At 44.4% G+C, this 18,766-nt stretch overlaps 1 protein-coding gene across 5 annotated transcripts in view; it reads left to right on the forward strand.

The window, feature by feature from the left end:
* The window catches only part of LOC139263142 (neutral alpha-glucosidase C-like), a 237,431-nt gene that overhangs the window by 21,395 nt on the left and 197,270 nt on the right, over nucleotides 1-18,766 (forward strand). For all 5 annotated transcript variants that reach the window (XM_070878753.1, XM_070878757.1, XM_070878755.1 and 2 more), the window contains exons 3-4: nucleotides 6,016-6,078; nucleotides 9,665-9,773. In XM_070878753.1, coding sequence (XP_070734854.1) covers nucleotides 6,016-6,078; nucleotides 9,665-9,773 — 172 coding nt within the window. The remainder of the gene's footprint in view (nucleotides 1-6,015; nucleotides 6,079-9,664; nucleotides 9,774-18,766) is intronic.

Genomic DNA, 18,766 nt, shown 5'->3' on the forward strand with positions numbered 1-18,766 from the left:
TGTGCTGTTCCTCATTGGCTTCACCTTGTTGCTCTGCTGCCTCCTCCACCTCTGCAGGCTGCTGCTGCTCAGCATCTGGCTCCGCTGCAGGCTGCTTCCTCTCCTCCTGGCCCAGTATCTGGTGTGGGGGGTCCACGTACCTCACTCTCCTCCTTAGGGGACGCTCTTGATGAGGGCCTTCCGGTCGCATCTCTCTAGCCTCCCCTCTGTCGCCATCTCCCTGGCCCTCCATGCTGGGCCGAAATGGTACCTGCGGCCCTTGCTCGCTGCCTCTGCAGCCGTTGCCCCCGTTGTCGTCTTTTCCTCTGTGCCTCGGTGGCACGCACAATGTGCAAGAGGCATTGGCCTGCCAGCACTACCCCCATTTCCAATCCTTCCCCAAGCCCAGCCTCCTCAAAGTGGCCTCTCTGTTCTGTAGGTGGAAGGTGCCTCCAGCACTCGCAAAGCAGCGCGTATTGTATCCTTGCACTGCTAGTGAAACAACGGGGAAAAATCGCTGACACAAAATAAACATAAAGCGACACACCTTTAAGACACTCTGGGGGTGTGCATCAGGAACTATGCACCACCCGAAAAAAGCAACTCTTGGCACCGCCGAGCGGTGGGACGATTTTTAAAGCAGAATGTCACTTCCGGCCTGGACCTCGGTGGTGTGCGCAGTGAGGACGCATTGAGGAGTGCTGGTCAGCACCGCCGTGGAAGTGGGGGGGAAACGCTGCGGTGATGCTCACCGCCGGGAAACTGTGGCAGGGCAATTAGACTATCTGTGGCCATTCCACGAAAAGTCGGTGGCCACTTCACTCCGCAGCATTGCCGTCGATTTCCGGTGGTAACAGGCTTTAAGGGAAGGGGTAATTTTGGCCCCTTTAAGTTCAGGAATTTTCTTGAGAACCTCCGTCCAGATCTGAATAATGGTACAATCCTTCCAGTACTTGGCACTGTTTATTTTTGAGTAATGAAGTTAAGCAAAAAGAAAAGGTTTTTTTTCTCCTGAAAAATTACTTCAGAAGAATTTGAAGAGTTCATGCTTTTAATGTTTTACACCAAACAAAAACAAATCTCAATTACTTTCATTGTCCTAAAAATGGGGCCAAAATTCAGGGTCTCAAATAGACCCATTAATGCCTGTTTGCGGCAGCCATTCCTAAAAAGCGAATGGCCGCCGCTTTGGGGTCAACAGGCCAACCCGATCTAAATTCAGATCGGGGATTTTTCGGCCTGGACCCTATCCCACCCAAGTAGATGCACCGCCAATTTAAAATAAAATAAATACCTATCCATTTTCAGCTCGATGCGTCGATCCCCCGCCGAGCGGTGCCCCCGGTAGGTTTTTCTGCAGACTGAGTGTGGCCCGGCATCGTGTCCGCCTTAAAGGGGAGGGCCCACTACCGCGGCCGCAATGGAAGAATCTTTGCCGGCTGACTTGCCGATCGGCCGGCAAAATACTGGCCCCGGGTTCTGCCGGGCTGCCAACGGGCAGCGTGGCACCCCCTCTTGGGTGCCAGGCTGCTGGCCCAGCCGAAACCCTCCCTGGTGGCCCAGTGGGCAAAGTTTAAAAAATGATCGAATCTCTCCCCTTTAACAGAGGGGAGAGGGCGTGGTGACGCACACGCGCTGTGATGTCACCACGTTGATTGACAGCGGCAGACGGCCCAACCAACCCATTTTCAGCCAGTCAGCCTGGCTTTGGGTCCAAGGCTCGCCCCCATTATGATTCATTTCCTGTCAGACTTTGAAAAAAATTCGAAGTCTTGAAAATGGATCTACTCACTGCACCAAGAGTTCCAGCGGTGAGCACCAGTTAAAAACTCATAGTGGCGCACCTGAATTTCGGCCCCGGTGTCTCTGAGGGGGTTTGCATTCTCAGTAATTTCCCATTGATACACTGGAGAGAGGAGAATTGTGATGACAAACAATAAGCCATGGCTTGCTTTGATTTGGCTGTCCAACATAAACATTTCTAGAAACTGCACAGATGCTTAATTCTTGTGACACTGCAGTGTCTCCACTGGAGGAAGGGTGTAGTTAACAGTGTGACGTGTTTACATAGGGAGTTTGCATTAGAAATGTTGAGATAGAAAATTATAATAGATAAAGTTAACAGAAAGTGCAGCAGACATAAGATTTTTAATATATTAACTAGTTGCTCTCCCGTGGCACACATAGGAAGTCAACACTAAGTGCAGTCTTCAAGTCAGGTGAGTTCAGAAGGGACAATTGAAGGAGGGAAGAAGGTGATGAGAAAAAGGGGAGCGGAGATATTGGAGTGGGAGGACAAGAGGGGAGGGTAAAAAGGGGAAGGGAGGGAGGTAAAGTGATAGGCTGAGATTTTCCAGAAAGTAACTGAGCATATTCACAATAGGGCCATAAAGCCATCCAGTGGTCAGATTGTGTAATTACGGTATAAGTTTATATGGGGAAAACCCATATTAAATAGGGACACAGGCGTTTTATCAGAAAAGTTGTAAAGGAAAGAATTTGCATTTATATAGCGCCTTTCACGAACTCAGGATATTCCAAAGCACTTTACAGCCAACGAAGTACTTTTGAAATATAGTCACTATTGTAATGTAGGAAATGTGGCAACTAATTTGCACACAAGCTCCCACAAACTGCAATGTGATAATAACCAGATCACGTTTTAGTGATGTTGGTTGAGATATAAATATTGGCCAGGCCTGGGGAGAACTCCCCTGTTTTTCTTCGAAATAGTGCTATGGGATCTTTTATGTTTACCTGAGAGGGAAGGCGGGGCGTCGGTTTAATGTGTCATGCCAAAGATGGCACATCCGACAGTGCAGCGCTCCCTCAGCACTGCACTGGAGTGTCAACTAATGGAAACAGTTTCTTTTTATTTACTGTATCAAAACCCTTCATGATTTTGAACACCTCTAGTAAATCTTCCCATAACCTTCTCTGATGTAAGGAGAACAACCCCAGTTTCTCTAGTCTCTCCACATAACTAAAGTCCCGTATCCCTGGTACCATTCTAGTAAATCACCTCTGCACCCTCTCTAAAACATTGCCAATCTTCCTAAAATATGGTGCCCATTATTAGCTGCAATACTCTAGCTGAGGCCTAACTAGTGTTTTATAAAGGTTTAGCATAACTTCCTTGCTTTTGTACTCTGCCTCTAGTTATAAAGCTAAGGATTCCGTTTGTCTTTTTAACAGCCTTGTCAACGGGGGGTCTAGTAAGGAGGAGGAACTGAGGGAAATCCTTATTAGCCGGGAAATTGTGTTGGGGAAATTGATGGGATTGAAGGCCGATAAATCCCCAGGGCCTGATGGACTGCATCCCAGAGTACTTAAGGAGGTGGCCTTGGAAATAGTGGATGCGTTGACAGTCATTTTCCAACATTCCATTGACTCTGGATCAGTTCCTATGGAGTGGAGGGTAGCCAATGTAACCCCACTTTTTAAAAAAGGAGGGAGAGAGAAAACAGGGAATTATAGACCGGTCAGCCTGACATCGGTAGTGGGTAAAATGATGGAATCAATTATTAAGGATGTCATAGCAGTGCATTTGGAAAGAGGTGACATGATAGGTCCAAGTCAGCATGGATTTGTGAAAGGGAAATCATGCTTGACAAATCTTCTGGAATTTTTTGAGGATGTTTCCAGTAGAGTGGATAAGGGAGAACCAGTTGATGTGGTATATTTGGACTTTCAGAAGGCGTTCGACAAGGTCCCACACAAGAGATTGATGTGCAAAGTTAGAGCACATGGGATTGGGGGTAGTGTAGTAACATGGATTGAGAACTGGTTGTCAGACAGGAAGCAAAGAGTAGGAGTAAATGGGTACTTTTCAGAATGGCAGGCAGTGACTAGTGGGGTACCGCAAGGTTCTGTGCTGGGGCCCCAGCTGTTTACACTGTACATTAATGATTTAGATGAGGGGATTAAATGTAGTATCTCCAAATTTGCGGATGACACTAAGTTGGGTGGCAGTGTGAGCTGCGAGGAGGATGCTGTGAGGCTGCAGAGCGACTTGGATAGGTTAGGTGAGTGGGCAAATGCATGGCAGATGAAGTATAATGTGGATAAATGTGAGGTTATCCACTTTGGTGGTAAAAACAGAGAGACAGACTATTATCTGAATGGTGACAGATTAGGAAAAGGGGAGGTGCAAAGAGACCTGGGTGTCATGGTACATCAGTCATTGAAGGTTGGCATGCAGGTGCAGCAGGCGGTTAAGAAAGCAAATGGCATGTTGGCCTTCATAGCAAGGGGATTTGAGTACAGGGGCAGGGAGGTGTTGCTACAGTTGTACAGGGCATTGGTGATGCCACACCTGGAGTATTGTGTACAGTTTTGGTCTCCTAACCTGAGGAAGGACATTCTTGCTATTGAGGGAGTGCAGCGAAGGTTCACCAGACTGATTCCCGGGATGGCGGGACTGACCTATCAAGAAAGACTGGATCAACTGGGCTTGTATTCACTGGAGTTCAGAAGAATGAGAGGGGACCTCATAGAAACATATAAAATTCTGACGGGGTTAGACAGGTTAGATGCAGGAAGAATGTTCCCAATGTTGGGGAAGTCCAGAACCAGGGGTCACAGTCTAAGGATAAGGGGTAAGCCATTTAGGACCGAGATGCGGAGGAACTTCTTCACCCAGAGAGTGGTGAACCTGTGGAATTCTCTACCACAGAAAGTTGTTGAGGCCAATTCACTAAATATATTCAAAAAGGAGTTAGATGAGGTCCTTACTGCTAGGGGGATCAAGGGGTATGGCGAGAAAGCAGGAATGGGGTACTGAAGTTGAATGTTCAGCCATGAACTCATTGAATGGTGGTGCAGGCTAGAAGGGCCGAATGGCCTACTCCTGCACCTATTTTCTATGTTTCTATGTTTGACCTGCTACTTTGAAAGATTTGTATATGCACACTCCCAGGTCTTTGTTCCTTTAAAATTGTACCATTAGTTTATATTGCCTCTTCTCATCCATCCTTCCTAAGTGAACTACTTCACACTTCTCTGCATTAAATTTCATCTGCCATGCCACCAGTATATCTCTGTGCCCCTGAAGTCTGTTGCTATCCTCATTGTTTAATATATTTCTGAGTTTCGTGTCATCTGCAGACGTTGAAATTATGCCATCTATACCCAAGTCCAGGTCATTAATATATTTCAAAAGAGCAGTGGTCCTTGGGGGACACCACTGCACTCCTCTCTCCAATCTGATAAAAAAACATTCACCACTCTGCTTTCTGTCCCTTAGGCAATTTTGTATCCATGCAACTACTGCTCATTTAATCCTATGGTCTTCAATTTGGCTAACAATTCTATTATGCGGTACTTTATCAAATGCCTATGGAAGTTCATATACATAACATCAACCGCACTACCCTTGTCAATTTTCTCCGTTACTTCATCAAAGAACTCGATCAAGCTAGTCAAACACAATTTGATTTGAAAAATACGTACTGGCTTTCATTTATTTACCCAGATCCACGTCCCAGATTATTGTCTTTAAAAATTTTTCCCACCACCGCTGTCAGGCTGACTGGCCTGTAATTGCCGGGTTTATCCCGGGCTGAGCCAAGGATAGATCCTTGGGGGACTCTAGAGGTAATGGTGCAGGAAGAGAAACCTTGCAGGAGATTCTCTGGCTACGACTGGATAGATAAGAAATGAGCCAACTAGCTTTAGATATTATCAAGTTCTGCTGTAATGCTTCACACACTGTATCAAGAGCACTTCAAGTAAAATGATGAAATTATAGTTTGGAGTATGGACTTGGGGAGGTCCAGATCCACTTTCAGGCCAAAGTTACGGTCCCTGTTAAATTGAGCGACTGAGATGCTATAGAACTGGAAGCCATTGAGAGAGCTTGGAACAAAGATACCTCCTAGAAGTTCAGTGGTAACCTTTGAACAGGTTGTTTTGATCATTGTGCAGTGATATTTCTTTAATCCTTGACATTTATCTCAAGCTGACCTACTCTGAAAAAGTATTTTGAATATAGAAGCACTAACAAAAATAAATTATCTTTTTTTGCACCCCTAACAGTGCATTTGCAGAGGCAATTGAGAGCAGCAAGTTCAAGACTGTTGGGGACATTGCGTTCTACAGGTATAGTTCTATCCTTGGAGACCATCAGCTCAGTAATCCCATCTTGCATTCTTGGCTTTCCCTCTGTCCACTCCACTCAAGTTTTTATGCACATCAAGGTGAGGGATGTTCATGATGGCAATGGAACTAGAAAAGCTGTCAAGTTTTTGCACTAGTTATTCTCGGGCTCAGTATCACCAGCCATTCCTGTAAGTGGACCTCATGTCCTCCACTGACCTTTTACTGCCCGATGACGAGGTTAACGATCGCAGGACTTGGGGATCATAACACACATTCCTTACCCCGTATACCAGCACTAAAGTGTTGCATGTACCACCACATTTGAACTGAAAAACACTATGGAGGTGAGGCACCACTTCAACCAAACAAACTGGCTCATTTTAAATAAGCCAGTTTTGACAATGAGATCAGCCAATTTCCTATACTTCTTGGGCATGGAAAAATAATAAAGAGGCCACCTTCTCTCTAGGCCCATATTTGTAGCTAAGCTATTCCAAAGCTCGCTGGTCTAGGCTTTCTGTTGCTGACTGCTGGGCTACAGCTCACCCACTTGGTGCTTATACCTGTGAGATTGAAGGCTTTGGCACAATGAACCATCAGTCAAAGTCACCACCTGATTGAAATGCCTCCTCTGTGTTGTGGGATTCGAAGGCCTCCAAATGTCTGTCCTCGCCAAGCCACTGACTTTGCAAATGGAACAAAATGACTCCATTCCTCTTGCGTATTACAAAGGAATCATTTTATCATAATGGTTTAAAAATTCAAAATCTTACAGGTACACTTTCACCCAACATCAGCATCAGTTACTCATTGGATAAGGATAGGGAGTGAGTGAGATCAGATAACATTGTGCCAAACTGTTTTCGCATTAGGATCATTATATCCAATCATCATCGTCATAGGCAGTCCCTCGGAATCGAGGAAGACTTGCTTCCACTCTTAAAATCAGTCCTTAGGTGACTGAACAATCCAATCCCTGCCACAGGTGGGACAGATAGTCGTTGAGGGAGGGAGGGAGTGGGTGGGACTGGTTTGCCGCACGCTCCTTCCGCTGCCTGCGCTTGATTTCTGCATGCTCTCGACGATGAGACTCGAGGTGCTCCGCGCCCTCCCGGATGCACTTCCTCTACTTAGGGCGGTCTTTGGCCAGGGACACCCAGGTGTCAGTGGGGATGTTGCACTTTATCAAGGAGGCTTTTAGGGTGTCCTTGTAACGTTTCCTCTGCCCACCTTTGGCTCGTTTGCCGTGAAGGAGTTCCGAGTAGAGCACTTGCTTTGGGAGTGTCAGTAGGAATATTCCTATATATCATTATATCCAATAGGTAGAGGACACTTTTCATCCCATCAGTCCGGGCTGCATTTGAACCTAATTCCCAATGGGCAAAGACCAGTGTCTAATCCACTGTACCATCACTCCTCCGTTTACGCACATCTGTGTTATGTGTGCACACGCAGGCTTCTGCATCGAGGGGATGCAAACGGCTACCTGCAAGCTTACTCTTTACTGTAGGCTGTGCTCGTGTCTCGTCCAGTGCTTTGCAGTTTTACTGACAGCCTTTGCTATTGCCAGCCTATCATATCAAAACAATGATCCCTTAAGCAGGTTGGAGGATAACCAGCCTTTCGCGACCATTGTTTTAATGCAAAGATACCAGGTTAAAACAAGATAGTAAACCACCCAAGGAGAATCACACTGCACAGATAAACAGAACTGCCATATTCTGATGATTAACTGTGATTATTTGCCATTGATGTCCTCCAGATCCTGCAAGGAAATGGAGACGAGCCTCCTAATGGAGCTTCTGGTAAAACCAGGGTGTAAGTGAGCCATCTGTATCGGGAAGGTGTCCAGATCGATGAATGTTGACTGAGTCGATCTCAGCCCACCTGTGGCAGTAAGGGTACTATAATTGGTCTTGGCACCCCAGTTCGGGAGGGAAGAAGTTAGCCTGGTATCCCCCTTCTGATCACTGTGCAGTTACCCATGCTGCGTCTAGGAATGTTGGGTGAGGGTAAGGTGTGAGTCAGCTTATTAATAGCCTGACAATGCTCACCGTCTAGGCTCACACGTAAAGAATTTCTTCTGAGGCAAGGAACAGTGCGCATGAAACTCCAGCCTTCATGTGAGGAAGAATGAAAATTGGAGATGATGGGGGTGAGATGTGCATACAAACTTTATTGGGATGATTGTTACGGTAAAGTTGCTGTATTTTATGTATTATTAAAACTTGCATGGATAATACAGGACAGTAACCCAAGGCTGTCATTCTGAAAAGAAAATTAAATGTAGTTGTATGATTTAAAGTAGTGATATTTTGGATGTTTTGATTGGTAACCTAAAATACAAAAGGAAAAGGGAGACTTGATAGAGACCCATTCTTGTTCAACAGATAACTAGTGCAATGAAGAGACTTTATTCTCAGAATTTCTTTAAAGAAAAGCACTGCATTTAGAAAGCACTACACAAGACTGCAGGGCGCCCAAAGTACTTTACAGCCACTGATGTAGTCACTTATTATGTGGCCAAATGCAGCAGCCAATATGCACACAGAAAGGTTCTGCAAACAGGAAATTAGATAAATGATCAGATAATCTGTTTTGGTGATGTTGATTGAGAGATAAATGTTAGCCCAGAACTCCACTGGTCATCTTCAAATGATGACCTGGGATCTTTTACAACCACTGGGAGGGCCGGTTTAACATCTCATCTGAAAGACGACACCTCCAACAATGCCGCTCTTCGACAGTGCTGCACTGAACTTTTCACCGAGATGATGTGCTCAAGTCTCTAGAATGGGGCTTGAACCCACAACCTTCTGAATCGGGTGAGAGTTTTGCTGCTGACCCACACATAGTCTAATTTTAGGCCCTTTTAGGAAATTTGAATACATTGTAACCGTAACAGTTTTTTTTGGAAGGTTGCTCCTTCAGGTGAGGATTATCAGTGCTGAGAAATGATTTTTTTCTCTTATTGTGGCCCCCTAGTGCCAGCACCAAGCACTCAAATCAGGTACATGATAAATTTGATGAGATGTAAACCTCTTTCTACGTAGATCTATTCAATTCTGGCAGTTAAGACTAGTTGAGTTTGGTGCAGTGCAAATGTCTTCTACCACTGCCCCACTAACGTGCTCTAGAATGGACATTGAGTGATCAGAGCATTTGGCTGAGCTGTGGTGATCTCCACGTTCACTTAGCACTCTGACCTTCTTTAAGCTTTGAGTGAGTTGATAAAAGACCATGATGGAGAACCCCGACAAAAGTCAGTGCCTTCAGGAGAAAAGGAGCAAAAAATTGGAAACAAAACTGCCTTGACCCATGCTGAATCTTGGTTAAATATTGGTGGTCCTGCTACTGTTATCCAATGCACCATACCCAGCCAAGACAGGTTTGTTCTAACATCACCGCTAAGAGTTAAAAAAAACTTCTTCCAAACCATAGATGATGGCCCTTGGTTACTTTCGTGGCAGGACTTGAATCTGTGATCATTGTGTGGCAGACTGGCATGTCTCTGCTTAAGATCTAGTCTGCTACCTATATCTTACATGAAACCTTTTTTGTTTCCCCCTTCCCCCTGCTACTCCAGGCATCAAACAAAGTTGCTCCCAGGGAATTCTCCATATTGTGCCTTGCTGGACACACTGGAATTGTCAGACTGCAGAGCCAAATTGCAGCTTCTTAATGAAGAGAATAAGGTTAGTATCAAAGAAACTGAGATTCTGTTTTAATCTCTCAATGGTCACAGTAATCCAGTGGTAGTGCAAGTACAGTAGTCCCAATGATGCAGATATTTTAAAGACTGAATAACACAACTTACTAGAGTGTGTAAATTTCAAAATAACACCCTGGCTAGGCTGTATTGCATACAGGACAACATTTAGGTTGGAATATATTACACAGTATGACACATGGAATAGTGTGTTGCACACAGGGTAATACATAGCTGTTATTCTATATATAAACCCCCCCGAACCCCTTGATTAGTTCCAGCCTGTAACTCACTCCCGGGTATCTGTTATTCTATATATATATCGTGGCTGAGATGTGACAAGAGATGAGCGGTGAAAGATCATGGCGGAGGAGCGGTGAGAGATCGTGGCGGAGGAGCGGTGAGAGATCGCAGCGGAGGAGCGATGTGGCGAAAGATTGTGGCGGAGGAGCGGTGAGAGATCATGGCGGAGGTGCGGCGAATGTTTGTGGCGGAGGAGCAGCGAGAGAACGTGTCGGAGGTGCGGCAAATGGGGTACGGGACCCAGAAGAGGCGAGGGCCAGCCCACACTGCAATATGTGTGCGCAGTAGGTCCGTGCAGCAGAGCAGGTCTTCAGTCATCCTGGTTAACCCTTACCACTGGACCAAGACCTGGCTCTGTCAAGCCCGTGTGGTGGCTGGTATGCAACGGTCACCACACGTTAAAAAAAATATGCACAGGCATCTTCCACCCTTCAGTTGGAGTTCAGGATGGGACTATCTGGTCCTTTATTGAAACACCTGTTAACTCATAGAAGCAAGTCATCCTCGTTCAATGGGACTGCCTACGATGATGAATACACAGACAGTTGAATTTTATACCAGATAACATAGGCTGGAGAGTGTTACACACAGGATAATGTAGGCTAGGCTATTTTACACACACACGGCAATAGGGGCTGGAGTGTATATGCAGAGACTGGTATTTGCATAATGAATATTGTTTAGACTGGTGTGCTATAAACAGGATAGTGTACACAATAGTGGGGAAAAAGATCTTTACACCTCAATTTGTTTCTCAGCTGCTGAAATTTCTAATGTCCAAAATAATGGTTTAAATCAAATATTTGATTTTTTTTTTACAATAACTAACAATTTATCAACTGAATTGTCTTTAGAATCATAGATTCATAGAATGGTTACAGCACAGAAGGAGGCCATTCGGCCTGTGAAGCCCTTGTCGGCTCTCTGCAAGAGCACTTCAGTTAGTCCCACTCCCCCGCCCTTTCCTTGTAGCCCTGAAAATCTTTTTCCTTCGGGTCCTTATGCAATTCCCTTTTGAAAGCCATGATTAAATCTGCCTCCACCACCCTCTCGGGCAGTGCATTCCAGATCCTAACCATTCGCTGCGTAAAAAAGCTTTTCCTCATGTCGCCTTTGCTTCTTTTGCAAATCACCTTAAATCTGTGTCCTCTGGTTCTCACCCCTTCTGCCAATGATAACAATTTCTCTCTATCTAGACCCCTCATGAATTTGAACACCTCTATCAAATCTCCTCTTAACCTTCTCTGCTCTAAGGAGAACAACCCCAGCTTCCCCAGTCTATCCACGTGTTACTTCAATCATCAAAGTTTTAACTTGGAGCCTCAGTTTCTCCTAAAAACCTGGTCTTGGACATGATATTTTTGCCCATAGAAACATAGAAAATAGGTGCAGGAAAAAAGGCCATTTGGCCCTTCGAGCCTGCACCACCATTAAGTAAGATCATGGCTGATCATTCACCTCAGTACCCGTTTCCTGCTTTCTCTCCATACCCCTTGATCCCTTTAGCCGTAAGGGCCATATCTAACTCCCTCTTGAATATATCTAACGAACTAGCATCAACAACTCTGCGGTAGAGAATTCCACAGGTTAACAACTCTGAGTGAAGAAGTTTCTCCTCATCTCGGTCCTAAATGGCTTACCCCTTATCCTTAGACTGTGATCCCTGGTTCTGGACATCCCCAACATTGGGAACATTCTTCCTGCATCTAACCTGTCCAGTCCCATGTTTCTAAGAGATCCCCTCTCATTCTTCTAAATGCCAGTGAATACAGGCCTAGTCGATCCAGTCTCTCCTCATATGTCAGTCCCGCCATCCGGGAATTAGTCTGGTGAACCTTCGCTGCATTCCCTCAATAGCAAGAGCGTCCTTCCTCAGATTAGGAGACCAAAACTGAACACAATATTCCAGATGAGGCCTCACCAAGGCTCTGTACAACTGCAGTAAGACCTCCCTGCTCCTATACTCAAATCCCCTAGCTATGAAGGCCAACAAGCCATTTGCCTTCTTCACTGCCTGCTGCACCTGCATGCCAACCTTCAATGACTGATGTACCATGACACCCAGGTCTCGTTGCACCTTCCCTTTTCCTAATCTGCCGCCATTCAGATAATATTCTGCCTTCCTGTTTTTGCCACCAAAGTGGATAACCTCACATTTATCCACATTATACTGCATCTGCCATGCATTTGCCCACTCACCTAATCTGTCCAAGTCACCCTGCAGCCTCTTAGCATCTCCTCACAGCTCACACTGCCAGCCAGCTTAGTGTCATCTGCAAACTTGGAGATATTACACCCAATTCCATTAACTAATTCATTAATGTATATGGTAAATAGCTGGGGTCCCAGCACTGAGCCCTGCGGCATCCCACTAGTCACTGCCTGCCATTCTGAAAAGGACCCGTTTATCCCGACTCTCTGCTTCCTGTCTGCCAAACAGTCCTCTATCCACGTCAGTACATTACCCCCAATACCATGTGCTTTAATTTTGCACACCAATCTCTTGTGTGGGACCTTGTCAAAAGCCTTTTGAAAGTCCAAATACACCACATCCACTGGTTCTCCTTTGTCCACTCTACAAGTTGCATCCTCAAAAAATGATATAAGATTTGTCAAGCATGATTTCCCTTTCATAAATCCATACTGACCTGGACAAAAAATGTCAATGATTTCCAAATGCGCTGCTATTTCATCTTTAATAATTGATTCCAACATTTTCCCCACTACTGATGTCAGGCTAACCGGCCTATAATTCCCCGTTTTCTCTCTCCCTCCTTTTTTAAAAAGTGGTGTTACATCAGCTACCCTCCAGTCCATTGGAACTGATCCAGAGTCGATAGACTGTTGGAAAATGATCACCAATGCATCCACTATTTCTAGGGCCACTTCCTTAAGTACTCTGGGATACAGACTATCAGGCCCCGGGGATTTATTGGCCTTCAATCCCATCAATTTCCCGAACACAATTTCCTGACTAATGAGGATTTCCTTCAGTTACTAATTCTCACTAGACCCTCTGTCCCCTAGTATTTCCGGAAGATTATTTTTGTCTTCCTTCCTGAAGACAGAATCAAAGTATTTGTTCAACTGGTCTGACATTTCTTTGTTTCCCCATTATAAATTCACCTGATTCTGACTGCAAGGGACCTACATTTGTCTTCACTAATCTTTTTCTTTTCACATATCTATAGAAGCTTTTGCAGGCAGATTTTATGTTCCCTGCAAGCTTCCTCTCATACTCTAGTTCCTCCCTCCTAATTAAACCCTTTGTCCTCCTCTGCTGAATTCTAAATTTCTCCCAGTCCTCAGGTTTGCTGCTTTTTCTGGCCAATTTATATGCCTCTTCCTTGGATTTAACACTATCCCTAATTTCCCTTGTTAGCCACGGTTGAGCCACCTTCCCCGTTTTATTTTTACTCCAGACAGGGATGTACAATTGTTGAAGTTCATCCATGTGATCTTTAAATGTTTGCCATTGACTATCCACTGTCAACCCTTTAAGTATCATTCGCCAGTCTATTCTAGCCAATTCACTTCTCATACCATTGAAGTTACCTTTCCTTAAGTTCAGGACCCTAGTCTCTGAATTAACTGTGTCACTCTCCAGCTTAATGAAGAATTTTTAAGAATGTTATGGTCACTCTTCCCCAAGGGGCCTTGCACAACAAGATTGCTAATTAGTCCTTTCTCATTACACAACACCAGCCCTCTAGTTGGTTCCTCGACATATTGGTCTGGAAAACCATCCCTAATACACTTCAGGAACTCCTCCTCCATCATACTGCTACCAGTTTGGTTAGCCCAATCTTTCTGTAGATTAAAGTCGCCCATGATAACTGCTGTACCTTTATTGCATGCATCCCTAATTTCCTGTCTGATGCTGTCACTACTACTGTTTGGTGGTCTGTACACAACTCCCACTAGCATTTTCTGCCCTTTGGTATTCCGCAGCTCCACCCATACCGATTCCACATCACCAAGCTAATGTCCTTCATTACTATTGCGTTAATTTCCTCTTTAACTAGAGCTGTGACTCTGTGAGTTGAAGTTGGATTATGCAGTCTGAGTATGTGCAATGTACCTAATTTTCCATGATGCAATACTGGTGGAAATGTTAGCTGCATACCGTGACGCCACTATTCCTGACCAGAATCCTCATGATTTTGAACACCCCATCAATCACGCCTGGAGACCACACCGCTATAAGTGACTGGGATTGACTTTATACATATAATGTTTATTTTGTAACTATCCTCCACTGAGTGATTTTTTTGGAGAAATCACACTACTTTCATTGGGAGAAGTTGCAGTTTTGGTTCTGTTTGCTACAGTTCCTAGAGACTCTTTAAATAGACTCTGTAACTAGGCTTTGTTTTTTGAAAGTCAAAAGAACATAAGAAAGAGGAGCAGGAGTGGGCCATTCGCCCTTCGAGCTTGCTCCGCCATTTAATGTCACGGCTGATTTTGTACCTCAGATCCACATTCTCGCACTATCCCCATATCCCTTGATTCTCTTAATATCCAAAGACCTCTCCACATCATATTCCATTTGCCATGTTCTTGCTCATTCATTAACCTGTCTATATCCCTTTGGATCCTCCTCACAGCTTATTTTCCTACTAACTTTGTATCATCAGCAAACTTGGATACATTACACTTGGTCCACTCATCTAAGGCATTGATATCAATTGTAAATAGCTAAGACCCAATCACTGATCATAGAATGGTTACAGCACGGAAGAAGGCCATTCGGCCCGTCGAGCCTTTGCCGACTCTCAGCGAGTCCCACTGCCTTGCCCTTACCCCGTAGCCCTGCAAAGTTTTTCCTTCAGATAGTTATCCAACTTTTTGAAAGATAAGATTGAGTCTGTCTACACCACCCTTTCAGGCATTGCATTCCAGGTCCCAACCACTCGCTGCGTAAAAAAAGTTTTTTCTTACATCGCCCTTGGTTCGATCACCTTAAATCTCTGTCCTCCGGTTCTCGACCCATCTGCCAATAAGAATAGTTTCTCTCTATTTACTCTGTCCAGATCCCTCATGATTTTGAACACCTCTATCAAATCTCCTCTCAATGTTTTCTGCTCCAAAGAGAACAACCCCAGCTTCTCCAGTCTATCAACGTAACTGAAGTCCCTCATTCCTGGAATCATTCTCGTAAATCTTTTCTGCACCTTCTCTAAGGCCTTCACATCCTTCCTAAAGTGTGGTGCCCGAATTGGACACAGTACTCCAGTTGGGGCCAAACCAGTGTTTTATATAGATTGATCACAATTTCCACACTTTTGTACTCTGCACCTCTATTTATGAAACCCTGGACCCCGTTAGCCTTTTTAATGCTTTCTCAACTTGCCTGCCACCTTCAACGATTTGTACGCACATACCCCCAGGTCTCTCAGTTCATGCACCCCCTTTAGGATTGTACCATTTAGTTTATATGTCCTCTCATTCTTTCTTCCAAAATGTATCACTTCACACTTTTCTGCATTAAATTTCATCTACCACGTGTCTGCCCATTTCACCAGCTATGTCTTCCTTAAGTCTATCACTCTCCTCCTCACTGTGCACTGTACTTTCAAGTTTTGTATCGTCTGCAAATTTGGAAATTGTGCCCTGTACACTCACGTCCAAGTTATTAATATATATCAAGAAAAGCAGTGGTCGTAGAACCGATCTCCGGGGAACATCACGTATACCTTTGTCCAGTCTGAAAAACAACCGTTCACCACTGCTCTCTGTTTCCTATTATTTGGCCAATTTTGTATTCTTGCTGCCACTGTCCCTTTTATTCCATGGGCTTCAACTTTGCTGGCAAGCCTGTTATGTGGCACTTTGTCGAACGCCTTTTGGAAATCCATCTATATTACGTCAACTGCATTATCCTCATCAACCCTCGCTGTTACCTCATCAAAAAACTTGATCAAGTTGGTTAAACACAGTTTGCCTTTAACAATCTGTGCTGGCTTTTCTTAATTAATCCACACTTTTCCAAGTGACTGTTAATTTTATCCCTTGCGGTACTCCACTAGTTGCAGCTTGTCAAGCCAAAAATGACCTAGTAATTCCAACTCTCTGTTTTCTGCCCGTTAACCAGACCTCAATTCATGCTAACAATTACCCTCAATCTCATGAACCCTAATTTTGTGTAATAACCTCTTGTGTGGCACCTTAACGAATGCTTTTTGAAAATCGAAATATACTATATCCACTGGCTCCCCTTTATCTACCCTACTAGTTACAAACGCAAAAATCTCCAACAGATTTGTCAAACACGATTTCTCTTTCATAAGTCTGCATTGACTCTGCCCAATCATATTCTGATTTTCTAAGTGCTGTGTTATCACATACTCAATAATAGATTCTTGCATTTTCCCTACTACTGATTGATGTCCGGCTAACTGGTCTAGACTGGAAACACAGACTAAACGGTGGCACAATTGAGGAACAGTGGAGGACTTTTAAGGAGCTCTTTCATAGTGCGCAACAAAAATATATTCCAGTGAAAAAGAAGGGCGATAAGAGAAGGGATAACCAGCCGTGGATAACCAAGGAAATAAAGGAGAGTATCAAATCAAAAACCAATGCGTATAAGGTGGCCAAGGTTAGTGGGAAACTAGAGGATTGGGAAAATTTTAAACAACAGCAAAGAATGACTAAAAAAGCAATAAAGAAAGGAAAGATAGATTTCGAAGGTAAACTTGCGCAATACATAAAAACAGATAGTAAAAGTTTTTACAGATATATAAAACGGAAAAGAGTGACTAAAGTAAATGTTGCTCCCTTAGAAGATGAGAAGGGGGATTTAATAATGGGAAATGTGGAAATGGCTGAGACCTTAAACAATTATTTTGCTTCGGTCTTCACAGTGAAAGACACAAAAACCATGCCAAAAATTGCTGGTCATGGGAATGTGGGAAGGGAGGACCTTGAGACAATCACTATCACTAGGGGGGTAGTGCTGGATAGGCTAATGGGACTCAAGCTAGACAAGTCCCCTGGTCCTGATGAAATGCATCCCAGGGTATTAAAAGAGATGGCGGAAGTTATAGCAGATGCATTCGTTATAATCTACCAAAATTCTCTGGACTCTGGGGAGGTACCAGCGGATTGGAAAGCAGCTAATGTAATGCCTCTGTTTAAAAAAGGGGGCAGACAAAAGGCAGGTAACTATAGGCTGGTTAGTTTAACATCTGTAGTGAGGAAAATGCTTGAAACTATCATTAAGGAAGAAATAGCGGGACATCGAGATAGGAATAGTGCAATCAAGCAGACGCAACATGGATTCATGAAAGGGAAATCATATTTAACTAATTTACTAGAATTCTTTGAGGATATAACGAGCATGGTGGATAGAGGTGTACCGATGGATGTGGTGTATTTAGATTTCCAAAAGGCATTCGATAAGGTGCCACACAAAAGGTTACTGCAGAAGATAGAGGTACGCGGAGTCAGAGGAAATGTATTAGCATGGATAGAGAATTGGCTGGCGAACAGAAAGCAGAGAGTCGGGATAAATGGGTCCTTTTCGGGTTGGAAATTGGTGGTTAGTGGTGTGCCACAGGGATCGGTGCTAGGACCACAACTGTTTACAATATACATAGATGACCTGGAAGAGGGGACAGAGTGTAGTGTAACAACATTTGCAGATGACACGAAGATTAGTGGGAAAGCGGGTTGTGTAGAGGACACAGAGAGGCTGCAAAGAGATTTGGATAGGTTAAGCGAATGGGCGAAGGTTTGGCAGATGGAATACAATGTCGGAAAGTGTGAGGTCATCCACTTTGGGGAAAAAAAACAGCAAAAGGGAATATTATTTGAATGGGGAGAAATTACAACATGCTGAGATGCAGAGGGACCTGGGGGTCCTTGTGCATGAATCCCAAAAAGTTAGTTTGCAGGTGCAGCAGGTAATCAGGAAGGCGAATGCAATGTTGGCCTTCATTGCGAGAGGGATGGAGTATAAAAGCAGGGAGGTCCTGCTGCAACTGTATAGGGTTTTGGTAAGGCCGCACCTGGAGTACTGCATGCAGTTTTGGTCACCTTACTTAAGGAAGGATATACTGGCTTTGGAGGGGGTACAGAGACGATTCACTAGGCTGATTCCGGAGATGAGGGGGTTACCTATGATGATAGATTGAGTAGACTGGGTCTTTACTCGTTGGAGTTCAGAAGGATGAGGGGTGATCTTATAGAAACATTTAAAATCATGAAAGGGATAGACAAGATAGAGGCAGAGAGGTTGTTTCCACTGGTAGGGGAGACTAGAACTAGGGGGCACAGCCTCAAAATACAGGGGAGCCAATTTAAAACCGAGTTGAGAAGAAATTTCTTCTCCCTGAGGGTTGTGAATCTGTGGAATTCTCTGCCCAAGGAAGCAGTTGAGGCTAGCTCATTGAATGTATTCAAGTCACAGATAGATAGATTTTTAACCAATAAGGGAATTAAGGGTTACGGGGAGAGGGCGGGTAAGTGGAGCTGAATCCACAGCCAGATCAGCCATGATCTTATTGAATGGCGGAGCAGGCTCGAGGGGCTAAATGGCCTACTCCTGTTCCTAATTCTTATATTCTTATGTCTATGGTTCCCTGTTTTCTCTCCTTTCTTTCTCAAATAGCGGTGGTTACATTTGTTAGCTTCCATCCCTGGGGACCATTCTAGAACCTAGGCAATTCTGGA

Source organism: Pristiophorus japonicus, chromosome 4, assembly GCF_044704955.1.
Source record: "Pristiophorus japonicus isolate sPriJap1 chromosome 4, sPriJap1.hap1, whole genome shotgun sequence".
NCBI lineage: Eukaryota > Metazoa > Chordata > Chondrichthyes > Pristiophoridae > Pristiophorus > Pristiophorus japonicus.